The sequence below is a fragment of the Leopardus geoffroyi genome, chromosome B1 (assembly GCF_018350155.1).
Source record: "Leopardus geoffroyi isolate Oge1 chromosome B1, O.geoffroyi_Oge1_pat1.0, whole genome shotgun sequence".
Lineage (NCBI taxonomy): Eukaryota > Metazoa > Chordata > Mammalia > Carnivora > Felidae > Leopardus > Leopardus geoffroyi.
Window position 1 is genome coordinate 148,644,096 of NC_059327.1, and position 15,367 is coordinate 148,659,462.

The following is a 15,367-nucleotide window of genomic DNA, read 5'->3' on the forward strand; positions in this document are numbered from 1 at the left end:
GTCCTTTATGATGTTGTCTATCTCTGCCCTTTTGGTAGTATTTCCTTTCAACTCTCTTCCTTTCTCACTAAGTGCGAGCCACATTAGCATTCTTCTGGTCCTCTTGCACAAAAAATTCACTGTTGCTTCAGACTTTTACAGGTTGGATCCCTTCTGCCTTCAGTACGCTTTCTTTAGATCTTTGAATACTTAACATTCTTGAAGTCTTTGCTTAAATACTACTTTATCAGAGAGGTTCTTTCTGATTATCTCAGATAAAATGAACTATCAATACCACTTTGTATCTTTTTACCTTTCTTTCTTGTTTTTCAAAGCACTTCTCATTTCTTACATATACATGTATTTACTTTTTTTTTTTTTTTTTTTTTTTTTTGGTCGTATTTGAATGGAAGCTCCAGGAAGGTAGTGACTTTGACAGCTTTCCTTATTGCTGATTACTTAACCACTGAAAGAGATTCTGTATCACAGTAGATTCTCAAGAACTACTGTGGGATTAAAGATAAAATTAAGCACAAATAAACAAATTAATGCTTAAAATAGCTATCTTTGAGAAATTTTGATTCATGTGATTGTTGACAATGTAAGTAGTTGTTTTTTGAAAGGAAAATGACTTTAAAAGTCAAAAATGTATGAAAGATATAGTGTTCATGATATAATGAGGCCATTTCTGAAATAGTCATAATACTTTTGATTAAAACCTTAACTAATAGTTGGAAGCAATGGAAACTTTGGAGTCTCAGCCATCAGCCTTTCAATATTGATTTCTGAAACCATCATCTATCTGTTCCTTAACTTGGAAAATGATTTTTCATATCAGATTCCAAGACTTGTGCCCCATAGTTCACTTAGGTATTTTGGTTTGCTAGAAAGGCATTTTTACTCTGGAATTGAGCAGATAATATGAAAGCTTATTTATAATTAATGATCTTGTGGTACTCAGGAATATTTCAGGGAGAATGCTGTGGGGAGAGCTAAGGTTATTTGAATATCTACTAATATGTTATTTTGTGTTTTGTAGTTGTATGATGGGTCGTGGTACTCAAGAGAGCATCTTGTTGCCTAATCTTACAGCTCCGTCACTCTAAGTACAAGTCCAGATATCTCACTGTATTTTCCCCTAATTACCTCTTTAACTTCATGTTACAAGGCCAGGCTTCTGGCAGTACTAATCTTCATTGGGCAGAAAAGGGGGGACAGACCCAGGGTGCACATGACCACACTGGAGGTTTCATATTGTTGCTCAACTCTTTATTTTCACTTTGTTGTCATAATGTTTATGTGGGTTGTTTTATAGTTTCTTTCTAAGATTATTCCTCCCAAAGGTTAGAGCTTATGGAATATCTCATTCTCATCCAAAAATTGAAATGAGTCTATCTAAAAAGGTCTTGAGACTTGTCTTTTGGGAAGTAGAAGTGGTAGTTGTCTCTTGGGGAAGAGGAGCTGTCATTGTCTCTTGGGGAGTAGATGTGGTTGTTGTCTCCTGGGGAGGAGAAACTGTTGTTGTCTCTTGGGGAGTAGAAGCAGTCGTTGTCTCTTGGGGAGGAGAAGCTGTCGTTGTCTCTTGGGGGGTAGAAGCTATAGTAGTCTCTTGGGGAGTAGAAGCAGTCGTTGTCTCTTGGGGAGGAGAAGTGGTAGTTGTTTCTTGGGGAGTAGAAGCAGTTGTTGTCTCTTCGGGAGTAGAAGCAATAGTAGTGTCTTGGGGAGTAGAAGCAGTTGTCTCTTGGGGAGGAGAAGTGGTCTTTGTCTCTTGGGGAGGAGAAGCTGTCATTGTCTCTTGGGGAGTAGAAGCGATAGTAGTCTTTTGGGGAGTAGAAGTGGTCTTTGTCTCTTGGGGAGGAGAAGCTGTCATGGGAGTGGCAGAGTCCGTTTGGGTGGTAGTGGGGTCAGTTGTGGTTGTAGCGGAACCTGTTGTTGTAGTAGTTTGTATTTGGGGTGTGAGGACAAAAGGATACATCAGAGGGAATCTAGGGATGAATGGAAATCGAATTAGATAACGTCTTTGTTGGAAAGCTGGATATGGATAACCTGGGCCATTGGGGAATAAAGGAGGAAGTGGTGGAATTCTCCCGGGGCCAAAAAACTGAGGAGGGGGTTGTGGAATTCTCCCGGGGCCAAAAAACTGAGGAGGGGGTGGTGGAATTCTCCCTGGGCCATAAGGTGGAGGAAGGCGTGGAGCAAATCCTGGACCAAAAGGAAACCGTAGAGGAGGAGGAAGCAGTGGCCTAGGTGGATATCGTCTCCTGGGACCTCTGTGACTCTCACCAGGCTGTGGGAAAACAGAAGTGAACAATTTTTAATTAGGTATTTCTAGGTTAAGCATAAGAATGTATACTCTCTGTGGCAGGCAGAATTCTAAGATGACTTCCAAGATTCCTGCCCCCTGCTGGCATATACTGGCATAACCTTATCGGGTGAGTCCTTTTAAAATGGGTTCTGCAGGTCAGACAAATTCAGATATTTGAAACTGTGGTGCTCTCCTATTGGCTTTGAAGCCAAAAAAAAATGTGTTGTGCAGAGGACCACATGGAAGTAGATGGTAGTAGCGGGCCCTGTGGCTCATAGCCTGCAAAAAAGTAAGGACCTCAGTCCTATAAACAAGGGACTGAATTCTGCCCACAGCCACCCAAATTGGAAAAGAGGTCCCTGAGCTCCAGGAAAGAATACAGTCCTGACAATATCTTTTCAGTCTTGGGAGACCCTGAGCAGAAAATTCAACCAAGCCAAGGCCAGAGTCTGACCAAAGGAACTGTGGGATAATAAATGCATTTTTTTCCAAAGCTACTAGTTTGTGGTAATTTGTTATTTAGCAATAGAAAAGTTACATACACATCTAACTTACACAGTCTGAAAGTTTGTCTCAGAGAAAGGGAAGAGTTCTCTTTCACCCTCCGAATGCCTAGGCTCTTAAATGAAAGCTGAGGTAGTTTTGATGGGGAAAAAGATCGTGAGTAAAATCATATCCTATGTTTTTGGTAGAGCCTGTGATTGGAATCAATTCCAAATGAGGAAAATGTCTCTTTATATCTCATTCAAGCGTTTGGGATTATTTCAGGCTTTGAACACTAATAAACGGTGAAACACATTATTGAGCACTTATTTTGTGCGGTACACTAAAGTAGGAGCTGTGGGCATGCAGACATGCCTTTTGAAAAAAATTTTTTTTTTTCAACGTTTATTTATTTTTTGGGGGACAGAGAGAGACAGAGCATGAACGGGGGAGGGGCAGAGAGAGAGGGAGACACAGAATCGGAAACAGGCTCCAGGCTCCGAGCCATCAGCCCATAGCCTGACGCGGGGCTCGAACTCACGGACCGCGAGATCGTGACCTGGCTGAAGTCGGACGCTTAACCGACTGCGCCACCCAGGCGCCCCAGACATGCCTTTTGTAAGTCTACAGACCAAGTGGTTACAGTACAAGACAGTACAAAATGGCCCAAATGGAAGCAGAATGATAGTCCGTCGAGTGTAATGCCAGGGTTTGAATTCTGCCCCTGCTACTTAGAGATTGTGTGAATGTTGGAATCCTTTTTGAGACTCTCTTTCCTTATCTGAAAAATGATGTTCATAGTAGTACCCAACACCTACCTTTTTTTTTTTTTTAATGGTAGTCATGTTTATTTCTGAGTATTGAGATTATGGGTAGTTTTAAATTCATTTTTGTAGCTTTGTAAAGTTTAGAAACACTTACAATTTATGATCAGAATTTTTCCCTTTTTTAATGTGGGATGTTTCAGAAACCCCCTCCCATGCCAAATTCAAGTTTGAGACAACTTTGAGGTTGTCTGAGATTTGAAGTGGGTGAGATGTCTCAGATTTGAGTCAGATTTGTTGTGAAATATTACCTGTAAAGTGCTTCGGGTGAAGGCTGGTCCAGATACTGTGCTCAATAAATGTTACATACTACTATTTGTTATGCTAACACTAGTACAGTGGTTGCAGTTTTTGGAAGTAAAAGTAGTTGAAAAATAGTGTGGGAAACAAATACATTAGAGATTTAGAGCGATTGGTTTAGGAAAGATTAAGGATCATTTAACCGAGAAGGCAGACTTTGAAAGGAAGTCAAAATAACAAAAAATGGGGAGAGAGCATGCCGAATGGAGTGCAAATATGCCTGTTCTCTAGTGTAAGAATGCACAAGTCCTGTTCTGCTGAGGACTTATGTCAGACACAGGTGTCTGCATTTCCCTCGTTCTGTTTTTAGGTCCTCCATGTATTTGTTCATGTGGCATTTTGCTCTTGCAAATTCTAAACTTTATGATTATTTTGTCTTCTGAATCATCTGTCTCCCTGATTCCCAATTACAGGTTTTTGAGCAGTGGCAGCAGATGTCAGAGGTACTGAGCCATCACCCATTTATAGTGCCTTAGCACTGCCCTGTGATCTTTTCAAGCATCTCAGGTTAACTGAACCTTATTCCCCAGAGGCATATAATTTTCTAAGTTTATGCCAATTTTATTGAAGTTCTCTACCTCTTCTTGACCCTCAGTCACCCCACCAGGATGATTTTCCTTCTACTCCAAAATAATGCAAGCAATTAGAAATGAACTTCACCAATATACTGGCCACACAACCACAAAGTTATTAAAATCTACATATTTCCTTTTCCTTTACAAGTATTTTCTCAGAGCTCTGTCAATTTTTCCCTTTCTTCCCCCTGCACTTTAATATGTGTCTTTTAACTGACTTCTTTTCCTTAGGAAACAACTATCATTTATATTCAATTTACCTTTTTAAAGAGTCTACTTTCAACCATGAATTCCCTTATTGCTATCACTGTCTTTTCACCTCTTTCCTTTACAACAAAGCTATGTATTTGGAGTTAATTTCTTGTATTAGTTTAAGAACAATCCAGCTAAGACATGGATACTTTGAATCTAAATTTATCTATATTTTAATGGGATTAAGAGTAGTCCCTTTGTCAGATTTGCTTTGAGGATTAAGTGGGATAATGTCTGTAAAGCATTGGGAAAATCACCTATAACAGAATGAAGACCCAATATTACTACTCACCCTGCTATATGAAAAGGATATTCTACTCTGCGTTTCTGTATTTCGGTAATTATTAACCATGATGAATCTCATGCAATTAAGTTGGTGAAAGGCCTATTTCTATTTATACTGCTTATGCTATGGGAGTGAGGAGAGAGACATCTTGATGACCTGTGTGGCTTTCTTTCTTCCCCCTTGTAGAAGTGGGAAAGGAGAAGGTTCAGCAGGTCTGTTAGATTAGTAAAGAACAGACTGAGACCGGTGCTGAGTGCCGAAGACGGCTCCTTCCTTTTGTAGAAGACCTCTATCTGATTAAGGAAGTTTCCTTCAATCCTGGTTGCTAAGAGAGTTTTTAAAATAGTGAATGAATGTTAAATTTTACTAAAGAATTTTTATACAATAAAAACAAACTACTTATGCTAAACTGCTTGTATTATTGGAACTCTCAAGTTTATTTTGCAAAAAAAAAAAAAAAAAATCATTGTTACATAATTAAAGCCTAAACCTTTAAAATAATGTGTGTTTCTCTTATATTCTGAGGACATGAAAATATTGAAAGTCAGCTTTAGGATGGGGTCAATAAGGCATAATATAACTTTTAAATATGTCAGTATGTTTTATTGGTTTATCAAAAATCATGTCACATTTATAGTGCACTTACATGGTCAAGGTCAGACTACCTGAATGACCTATTTAATTGCCTCCTTTTGTTCAAGTTTCTGAGAGTAGATGGAAGAAGCATTGTTTCATGTTTCAGAATAAGTTTATGTTGTCTGCTTTGTAGAAGTCCTAGTTTTCTGAAAAAAAAAAACACCAAAACTCTTTTTTTTCCATTTGATGTTAGATTTTACAGTTCTTTGGTAGAAATTACTATGGAATTAATCTCTTCCCAAACTGGAGTTAATCTATCGCTGTTTTGAAGTTATCATTTTAATATTTAAAAAAACAAAAACCTGTGTCTTTTTAAAAAAATCTCTTGCAACTTTGAATGTTTAGTAACTTCTGTGGTGCTTAACCCAGTCCTTTATACATGGTAGGTGTTAATATAAACGTCTGTAGCCCCTGAGTCTATGGCAAAATGCATATTCCCAGGTCCTACTCTCAGACACTCTTATTCTTTGGGGTAAGGCCTGGAATACTCTGTTTTTAATAAATGAGTCAAATAACTTTGATTTAGATGACACATGAACCCCACGTTGAGAAAAACTGTTCTAAGTATCTCATTTTATAGATAAAGAAATAGTTCCACTAACATGTTCAAAGATATTCAAATAATGTCTTTAAGTATATAGGATCAAAAATCTGCAATAAATTTGCTTTACCTACTTGTGAAATTGCTTATATATGCAGGAACCCATATTTATACATGTCTGTATAATGCAGTCTGATATTATGGATCTAAATTATCCAACATGGTAGCCCTGAGCCATGTGTGGCTATTTAAATTAGATTAGATTTTATTGTTTTTAAAAAATGTTTACTTACTTATTTTGAAAGAGAGAGAGAGAGAGAGAGAGAAATTGAGAGAGAAGAGAAAGAGCCTGAACAGGGCAGGAGCAGAGAGAGAAGGAGAGAAAGAATCCCAAGCAGATTTTACACTGTCAGAGCAGAGCCTGACGAGGGGATCAACCTAACAAACCACAAGATCATGACCTAAGCTGAAATCAAGAGTTGGTCACTTAATTGACTGAACCACCCAGATTCCCTAAATTAGATTTTAAATTTAAATTTAAATTAAAGCCTTAAAATAGTGTTTCATCAATCATTGATAGCTACTAACATGTAAGGAAGGGTAACATTATTAATGTGAAAAGAAATCCGAAGTGATAATTGTGAGAGAAATATGAAGATGTGATTAAGGAGACTTACCAAGAAACATGCTGCAAGGGCCAGAAGGCCTGTGATCAGGCACAGTAGTTTCATCTTTATGATTACCTCTGAAAGTAAGCACAATGAATGGCTGATCAGCATTGCTGTAAAAAAGTACTCTTTGGAATGTATTCCAACTCTTTGTTTATGATGTAGTACAGGATAGTATGGTAGTATTTTAAGAAATTTGCCTACATGTTATTTTGGAGCAATATTGGTAGGTTTTATAACATTGAACTATAAAACGGTGGAATTAGTTTTTGCTTTTGACTTGTAAATGGACACTGGAGGTAATGGCAAAGAGTTATTCTTAAAAATGTTTTACTTATTGGAAGCCTTTATGACATAAGGTTTTTGCTTTCAGAAATAGCTACTTTGAAATGGTACTTATTTGGATTTGAACTCTTGGTATTATTAAATAATGGTTACATTACTTTATAGATTTCTGCAGACTTGTATTTGAGCTATTGATGTTTTCTCTAGATCACATGTTTTAAATTAAATTTCTTGGAACACCTAGAAAAAGGAAAGGAAAAGAATCACCCTGGTAGACATAGTTTAAAGAAAAATTGTCACATAATATTTTTAACAATATTCTACTAAGTTATTTTGCCCTATCATGAGCAATCTCTAACTAATTCCAAAAATTCATATACAAAGACCAGGGTAGAAAAAAGAGAGGTGTCCAGGTATATATAGGTTCTAAATTTAGAATATATTGCAAGGACATGATAGCCTGAGTTCTGGGAAAGTAACTTTATGCACCTTTGTGCAGACTGGTTTTTCTGACAGTCAATTCTGACCATCAATTAAATGTGTTAGCTGAACAGTCTTAGCCTTAAAAGAATCCTATGTTCAAAATTTCACTGAATATTTAATTACAGGTACATATGGTTATTTCTTTAAGCATCCTTTTTTCTATGACACATTTTAATAAAAAGTTTAAAAAAAGCAAAGGCAAAACCAATAATAAAAATATACTGTAGAACAGTTCTCCCAGAGTTATATCTGATACTATTCTGGTCATTATGAAGCACAAAAGTGTTAAGGTACATTATGGGAAAAAGTTGATTGATTGTGTAAATGGATGGACTTGTCCCACGTGCCTAGCATGAATGCTTTATTGTGACATACAGAATTTCTCAAAATTCAATGCATTTTATGGCTTATCAGATTTCATGTAAGTATATATTATTCCTTTGGTGAAAATCAATGTTCTATAAGAATCCCATCAAAATGATACCTTTGAAAGTCTGAGAAAAATTTGGTATTCAAAGAGTTCTTCAATTCATATTTCCATGTACCTACCGTTGTATGAGGATCCTTCTTAGTAGGGCTGATTAATCTGCTGGTCAAAATTATTCCTGCCAATTAGGTGACCAAATGAAGGTGAGAAAGAACAAGAAATCTCAGCTCTTATATATATTGCAGTAGATTTCTAGTGATGATAAAGGAAAGGCTAGTTAGAAGATAAAATAACTTGTGGGTTGATGTTCTTTAAACAGAAGATAGGAAAGTCGTTGTTGACAATTTTGCAATCTTTTTCTGCATGTTTTTTTTTCATTTCTGAGGTGCTTTGACCCATTCAATAATTGGTGTTTCCTGAGGAAACATGTCATACAATGAGTCACAATGTCTTTTTGTCTAATAAAATAACTTGGGGTTTGTGGTGCACTATTACCTATTGTCTCTTTATTTTAAAGAACAAGTGTAGCTGTTCTATTTCAAATAATTTTAATGGGTCATCTTTTGTTACATATTACTATCGCCATATTTCCTATTTTATCTAAGAGCTAACTACATTATGTGAGAAATAAAAAAAATCATAATTTTAAAATTGAACTCTAACACAGTCTAGACACATTTTGGAGGAAAAAAAAACAGAATTAGAATTATAAGTCATTATTAAATAGATGTTACCAAATATCACATACAAATACTCTGGCCAGTTATGGACAGGGTATATCAAATATATTGCTTGACTGTTTTGACCACTGTGCTATATCTTGTTGGTTTCACATTTCTATTCTTCTTTCAGTTGAAATAATGAAATTGTATTACTGTTTTATACTTGGACATTTGTACGTATCTGGTCCTATATATTCTTTTTCCAATTTATACAACATTGGCTTAATTTAGTAAATGTTTTTTAAAGATGAGAAAAATGAATTCTTGGATTAAGATTTGATCTGAGATTGGAAAATAGCAAGAAAAAAAATCTAGTGGTGGAAGGAAAATAGTCAAGATTCATGCAGTTTTTCAATCTTAACTTTATTTTAATTTTCTGTGTCTGTAATTATGTCAATATATTTATATAAAAGATCCTTAGGTGGAAATTTTTTAGGGCATTTTCTTTTTCTTAAATTTTTTTTTTCAACGTTTATTTTATTTTTGGGACAGAGAGAGACAGAGCATGAATGGGGGAGGGAGAGAGACAGAGGGAGACACAGAATCGGAAACAGGCTCCAGGCTCTGAGCCATCAGCCCAGAGCCAGTCGCGGGGCTCGAACTCACGGACAGCGAGATCGTGACCTGGCTGAAGTCGGACACTTAACCGACTGCGCCACCCAGGCGCCCCAGCATTTCCTTTTTCTAATGAAGAACTAAAACAGTAGTCTGAGATTGTCTTTAAAAAAGTCACATTGGTACTTGCTATTACTAACTTGAGAAATTAAACAAAAATATGATGCCATGAAGTTTTTGATTATGTGGAAAATTATACAGAGAGAGTTTTACTTTGGGATGGATATCTGTGGGAAAGCCACAGCTTTATATTTTTAATATACCCAGGCTTTGAGAAATAATAATGTAATCTTTGGTTCCTACAGATTGTTGTATAATAAAGTAATAGCTATTATTTATTAAGCCTTTACCGTATAGGATGTGGCAGGATAACTGAGTACTATTATCATCTTTGTTTTACAATGGATAATAATGAACCTATGTCTGCTCACTTCAAAGCCTAAATAATGGGTTAACCAATATTCCACATTGCCTCCCAAATCTCAATAACCCTCGTAAACTTAACCAACATCATATGTTATAGTATGCTGCAGAGATTAATCAAGTGCATTTATAGTCAGGTTATTTTACTTCAAAGCATACTACCAACATTTATTTGCTGGATAATATTGGACTAGTTATTTTACCTCATTGTGCCTCAATTCCTTTATTTGTAAAATGTGAATATTTCTAATTTTTGTGTCATGGAATTTAGTTATTCACCTTTGTTCACCTACTTATTCAACACTTATTGAATACCCACTGGGTGTCAGACATAATGCTAGTTGTTAAAGTCACAAGATATTTAAAGGTTTAGAGTTTTAAAAGTCTTTAAACACACTGAGCCTGGGTGGCTCAGTTAGTTAGGTGACCGACTTTGGCTCAGGTCATGATCTTGCAGTTTGGGAGTTTGAGCCCCCTTTGGGCTCTGTGTTGACAGCTCAGAGCCTGGAGCCTGCTTTGGATTCTGTGTCTCCTCTCTCTATCCCGCCCCTGCTCATGCTCTGTGTCTCTCTGTTTCTCAATAATAAATAAACGTTAAAAAAATTAAAAAAAAATCTTTTGGGAGTCATAGGTGGTATAGAAACAAAGAAGGCCTACTTTGAGAGCTGATCTTAGTTTTAAATTACTGTACTTAATTTCATTTGCTTTGTTGCAATTCACTGTCTTAAAAATTTTAGTGACATAATTATGTGCAATAAAGTGTATTACTGGTTTGCTAATCTTAGGCCCCGATTAGTTACTGAACAATTATATGCACAAATAGTGAAGATGATTCTATCTCTAAATTAACATGGAAAGTTCAATAAACCACTTTCTTGTCTGAGAATGATTCAGTTTGTCAAAAGATGAGTATCTCTTCTTTCTTGTTTTGATGCCAACATATTTATTAGCCAAATATTTTGACTCCAGGTGTGAACTCCACTGTAATGGATCATTGGCTCTGGAGGACATAGTATGAACATTGGCAAAACTGAAAAACAATTTCCCAGTGGGTTGTCATCAGCAAAAAATTAGAGCAACACAAGCCAACAGAAGCACACGTCTGTTAAGAAATAGAAATGGTCACTCCAGTTAATCTTCAATTAATTCATGGCTTTAAAATATTCGGAATGAAAACTTTCTAGAATAGTACCAAAAAAAGCTAAAGTTTCTGGCCATAGGAAGTTCAAGGTGACAGTGGAGTCACACTATTGTTAATGCAGAGCCTTATGTGACAGGCAGAAAATATTTTCCTGATATAATTAGATTTAGCAGAATTAAACTGTCATACAGCAATATATTTAAGTCCACCGTCCTGTTTTGCAGCTCTAGTAATAACTCTTTCTTTGAACGCCTTGGAAAGCATATGAACATGTTTTTTAAAGATTATTTAGAAGTAGATGATTTGGCTTCTGGATTAATAACACTTTAAATATGTATCATGCTTTTGAAATTACAGATTGCTTAAAATTTTTTTTTGTGGAAGTATTTGTTGTGTAGGATTGGTTAGAATTTGTTGTGTGGAATTAATAACAGACTTTGAAGATTGAAGAAAAGCTGTAACTGAATTGTACAGCATAGATACTGCATCAGACCCAGACCAGAAAGTTCTGGAAGTTTATTACAGACTTTTCCCTGAGCTTTCATTAGCCAAAGTTCAAAGAAAAATTCAATCAGCTAAAAAATTCACAATGTCCCTAAAAGAAAACACAGTAATTGCTTGAGAAGTACTTTTCCTTCCTACTCAGTGCCTTGAGAAAATTTCTCATTTATTTTCAAGCAGGAAGCATATTATTCTATAGTAAATGTGAAAGTGATCTTTACAGTTTAACCAGAATATCTCCAGCATTGAATGTAAATAAGTATACAATTGCTGTTTAATTTGAATTTTGCTGGATTGATAACTCCAATCATGTAACCAGATGAATTTAGTTCCCCTTACAAGATCTCTCTTGGGGAATATTCCTGGCTTCACCTTAATTTTCAAAATATATTTCCTTTTTCATATTTTACTTTTTAAAAATATGGTTGCATACAAGTTTTCTCTGTAAACTAGCTCCAATACTTAAAAAAATTTAACCTGTAATACATTTCTTAGTTAATAGATTATGTTCTATTTACTTTCTCATTTAATATGCCAAATAAGTTTAAGACCTAGTCAAGAAAAAATTAACATCCTGGTTTTTGAATACAGAAAAAGCCTCGCAGAGGGGCAGAGTTATTACTAAGGCCATATCAGGCTTATTTAATAAGATTTATTTCTTTTTTGTTTGTTTTGTTTTCATAAAATTTATTCCTAAAAAGATTATTTATAGTCTACTTGTAAGAATTTGTTGCTTACAAAATAATTAAGGACTCTAAAAATAAAATATATTAAAACATGATGAAAGTTATATATGTCATAGCCTAAAAGCTAGTGCAAATGCCTTACATAACAATTTCATATTTTGGGGGAAAGTGGTGTCTTGTTGAGCCCTGCATCAGGCTGTGGGCTCTGTGCTGACAAGGGGATTCTCCGGCTCTATTTGCCCCTCCCCCGCTCACTAGCATGTGCACTTGCAGGCTCTCACCCTCTCTCTCAAAAAAATGAAGAAACTCCAATCTCCTGCAGTTAAAAAGGCAGAAAAAATTTGAGGGGCACACTCAAGACTCAATTATTAGAACAGCAGAGGTCCAGAGAAGGTTGAACTCTCAACCGAGACAGATCTGTAATATACAGCTCAGGGCCCTGATTAGGGGAAAATGGGACTCTGAGATATAGATTGACTTTTAGGTCTTTTGGTGTATCAGTTAACTTTTTCTGTGTAACAAACCGCTGCAGAAACTTGAACGCTTAGCACAGCAACTGTTTAGTATTTCTTAAAAGTCTACATGTTTATTTAGTAGTTTTCTTGGTCTGGCTAGGCGTTATTGATCTTGTCTGGGCTTGCTTATGTGTCTCTGTTCAGCTGGTGAGTTTGGTAGGGGGCTGTTGGGTCTAGGATGGCTCTGGCTAGCACAGCTCAGCTGTTTTCCACATGTCTCTCCTATCCCTCTAGTGGTCTGGGCATGTTCTCATAGTGAAGTGAGAAATTCAGAAGAAAAACAGAAATGTGTAAATGTTGTTTTTCAGATCTTTGCCTTTCTCAAGTTTGGGTGATAACAATGTTGTTCCAATGTCCAAAATATGCTAATGGTGAAGACTGAAGACAGTGCAAGAGCATACAACTGTTGGGCTTCTATAAAGGGAGTTGTGAAAAATTGGGGCTGTTAATTCAAGAAACATACTTATGTCCCCAACTTTCTGCCTCAGTTTTTAATTTTAAAGAATCTAAAATTGGGGTTAGTCCACAATAGGGTTTCTCAATCTAGACACTTGATATTTTGGGCCAGGTAATTCTTTGTTCTGGAGGACTGTCTTGTGCATCCCTGGATTCTACCCAGTAGATGCCAGTAGTATTCTCCCAGTTATAATGGCTAAAAATGTTCTAGACATTGCCAAGTGTCCTCTCAGGGACAAAATCACTCCCAATAGACAACCACTATTCTAGATGAAGAATAACTCCTGATTTCACCACTTAATTGACATATTCAGGTTTAGTTCTTTAACAGGTATTTTTGATTTTGCTTATGCTAAGTATTAGAGCTATATTGAGAGTGGATAGTGAGATGTGAAACTGGTGGAAGCTGTTACAGTTATCCAGATGGCCTAGGGATGTGGCAATAGGACTACAGAGAAATGGACAGAGTCAAGAGATTTTGAAGGGGTGTATTCAACAGGTCTTTTTTATGGAATATGGGTATCGAGAGGTGAAGTAGAGAACAGTGTCAAGGCTAATGCCTATGAATTAGATAAAATTATAGAAGGAAATTGGTAATTCAGACAAGAGGGTTAAACTTGACTAAGACATATGCAGATACCTGGAAGGCTATTTCAGGACAGTAGAGGCATGTGAGCCAAGTCAACGAAAAGGAGGATGGGATTTATGTAGTTAACACTGAACCCAGGCTGGAGGATTTAATAGTGGTATGGGTAAATAACAAAAACAGGGCTTGTAGGGAACCCTGAAAAGGTAACAACAAATGGAGCTTCCACCACGAAAAAAATGAGTAGGTATTGTCAGGAATATTTCAACTGCAAGTGAGATGGGTTTGAGTTTATAGATCTGTTACATGGAGGATATTTCCAGTAGACCAAATGGAGAACTAGAGAGGAAAACTGGGGAAACTGTAGGATTTCAAGGCAGACTTGAGGGCCCCTTTGAGTTTGGAGGCCTCAAATTTTAGTGTTCTTTCTGTCTAAAGTTTTGCATTTTTCCAGAGCAGCACTGGGTAGATTTTGTGTCCATGCAGAGGAAGTAATTATTTCTATTAATCAAATACTGGGATTATATCCGATTTGTGAGCAATTAGAAAAAAATAAAAATAAAGTGGAAGATATTTGCAAGCTAGTGTTTAGATTGATGGACTATAAAAATCTAAGCTGGATATGAAAGAAAGTTGAAGAGGGGATTCTGAGAAGATGGCAAATGTCCAGGAACTGGAGAGTTTAAAAAGTTTAAAGAGGGGTGCCTGGGTGGCGCAGTCGGTTAAGCATCCGACTTCAGCCAGGTCACGATCTCGCGGTCCGTGAGTTTGAGCCCCGCGTCGGGCTCTGGGCTGATGGCTCAGAGCCTGGAGCCTGTTTCCGATTCTGTGTCTCCCTCTCTCTCTGCCCCTCCCCCGTTCATGCTCTGTCTCTCTGTCCCAAAAATAAATAAACGTTGAAAAAAAAAAATAAAAAAAAAAAGTTTAAAGAGTTGATATAGTGAGAATAATTGAGTACAATATCTGGGAGATGGGAAGTTTTGATCAAAGATATTTTGATCAGGTATGTCTTGATATATGACTTTATAAGTGATGTATCAATGTGATGATAGGAAGGTCCAGGTTACTTGCACAACTGAAGGGAAGTGAGGATCATTCAAGATAAGGAGATTAAAAAAAAAGAAGTGATCAAAGAATGGAGCAATCTGGATTTTAATGGATGGTCAGTGTGAACTGTGACATTTCCCAGAACTGTAGTGGCAATGGGGTTGGTCCAAATTTCTTCAGAGAGTGAGAGCGGTGGCTAAGAGCTTAATTGATAGCAGTAATAAAGAAGTGAAGAAGGAGGAGTGGCTAAATGGCACAGGTTTCATTTAATTGGGAACAATTTTTTAGAAGAATGAAGAGTAATGGTCTCTGTGCTAGTTGGCGTATTTATTGAAGCAACAGCCACCACCACCAAAATCCTAATGTCTAACAAAAATAAATATTTCTTTCATGTCAAGTGTTGGCAACTGTTGGCAGAATGCTTCTGCAACTCCACTGTCCGTATCTTCCCATTCCAGGACCAGGTTAAAGAAAGTTTCTATTTAGGACATGCAGTTCTTGAGTATAAAGGAAAACAGAAAAAGAGCAGATGTGATGGGATTCCTGTTGTTAATTTGCCTACTGTGACTTGAGTTTGCATTTCAGCAGCCAAAGCAGGTCATAGGGCCAAGCCTGACAATGAGATAGGGAG

General features: G+C 36.6%; 1 protein-coding gene across 1 annotated transcript; it reads right to left on the reverse strand.

The window, feature by feature from the left end:
- Positions 1-1,231: 1,231 nt before the first annotated feature.
- LOC123583377 (opiorphin prepropeptide-like) lies at positions 1,232-8,321 on the reverse strand. The gene is made up of 3 exons (XM_045450353.1): positions 8,167-8,321; positions 6,859-6,926; positions 1,232-2,266 (listed from the first exon to the last, which is right to left on the reverse strand). The coding sequence occupies exons 2-3, from the start codon at positions 6,910-6,912 to the stop codon at positions 1,349-1,351; spliced, it is 972 nt and encodes a 323-aa protein (XP_045306309.1). The 5' UTR covers positions 6,913-6,926; positions 8,167-8,321; the 3' UTR covers positions 1,232-1,348.
- Between the last annotated feature and the right edge of the window lie 7,046 nt (positions 8,322-15,367).

What these genes read in the sequence shown, in the direction of transcription:
- LOC123583377 (XM_045450353.1), bottom strand. Translation starts at nt 6,912, where the DNA reads ATGAAACTACTGTGCCTGATCACAGGCCTTCTGGCCCTTGCAGCATGT. An exon ending in CCCTTGCAGCATGTTTCTTG is followed by an intron (nt 2,267 to 6,858) that starts GTAAGTCTCCTT and finishes GTTTTCCCACAG; the next exon opens with CCTGGTGAGAGTCACAGAGG.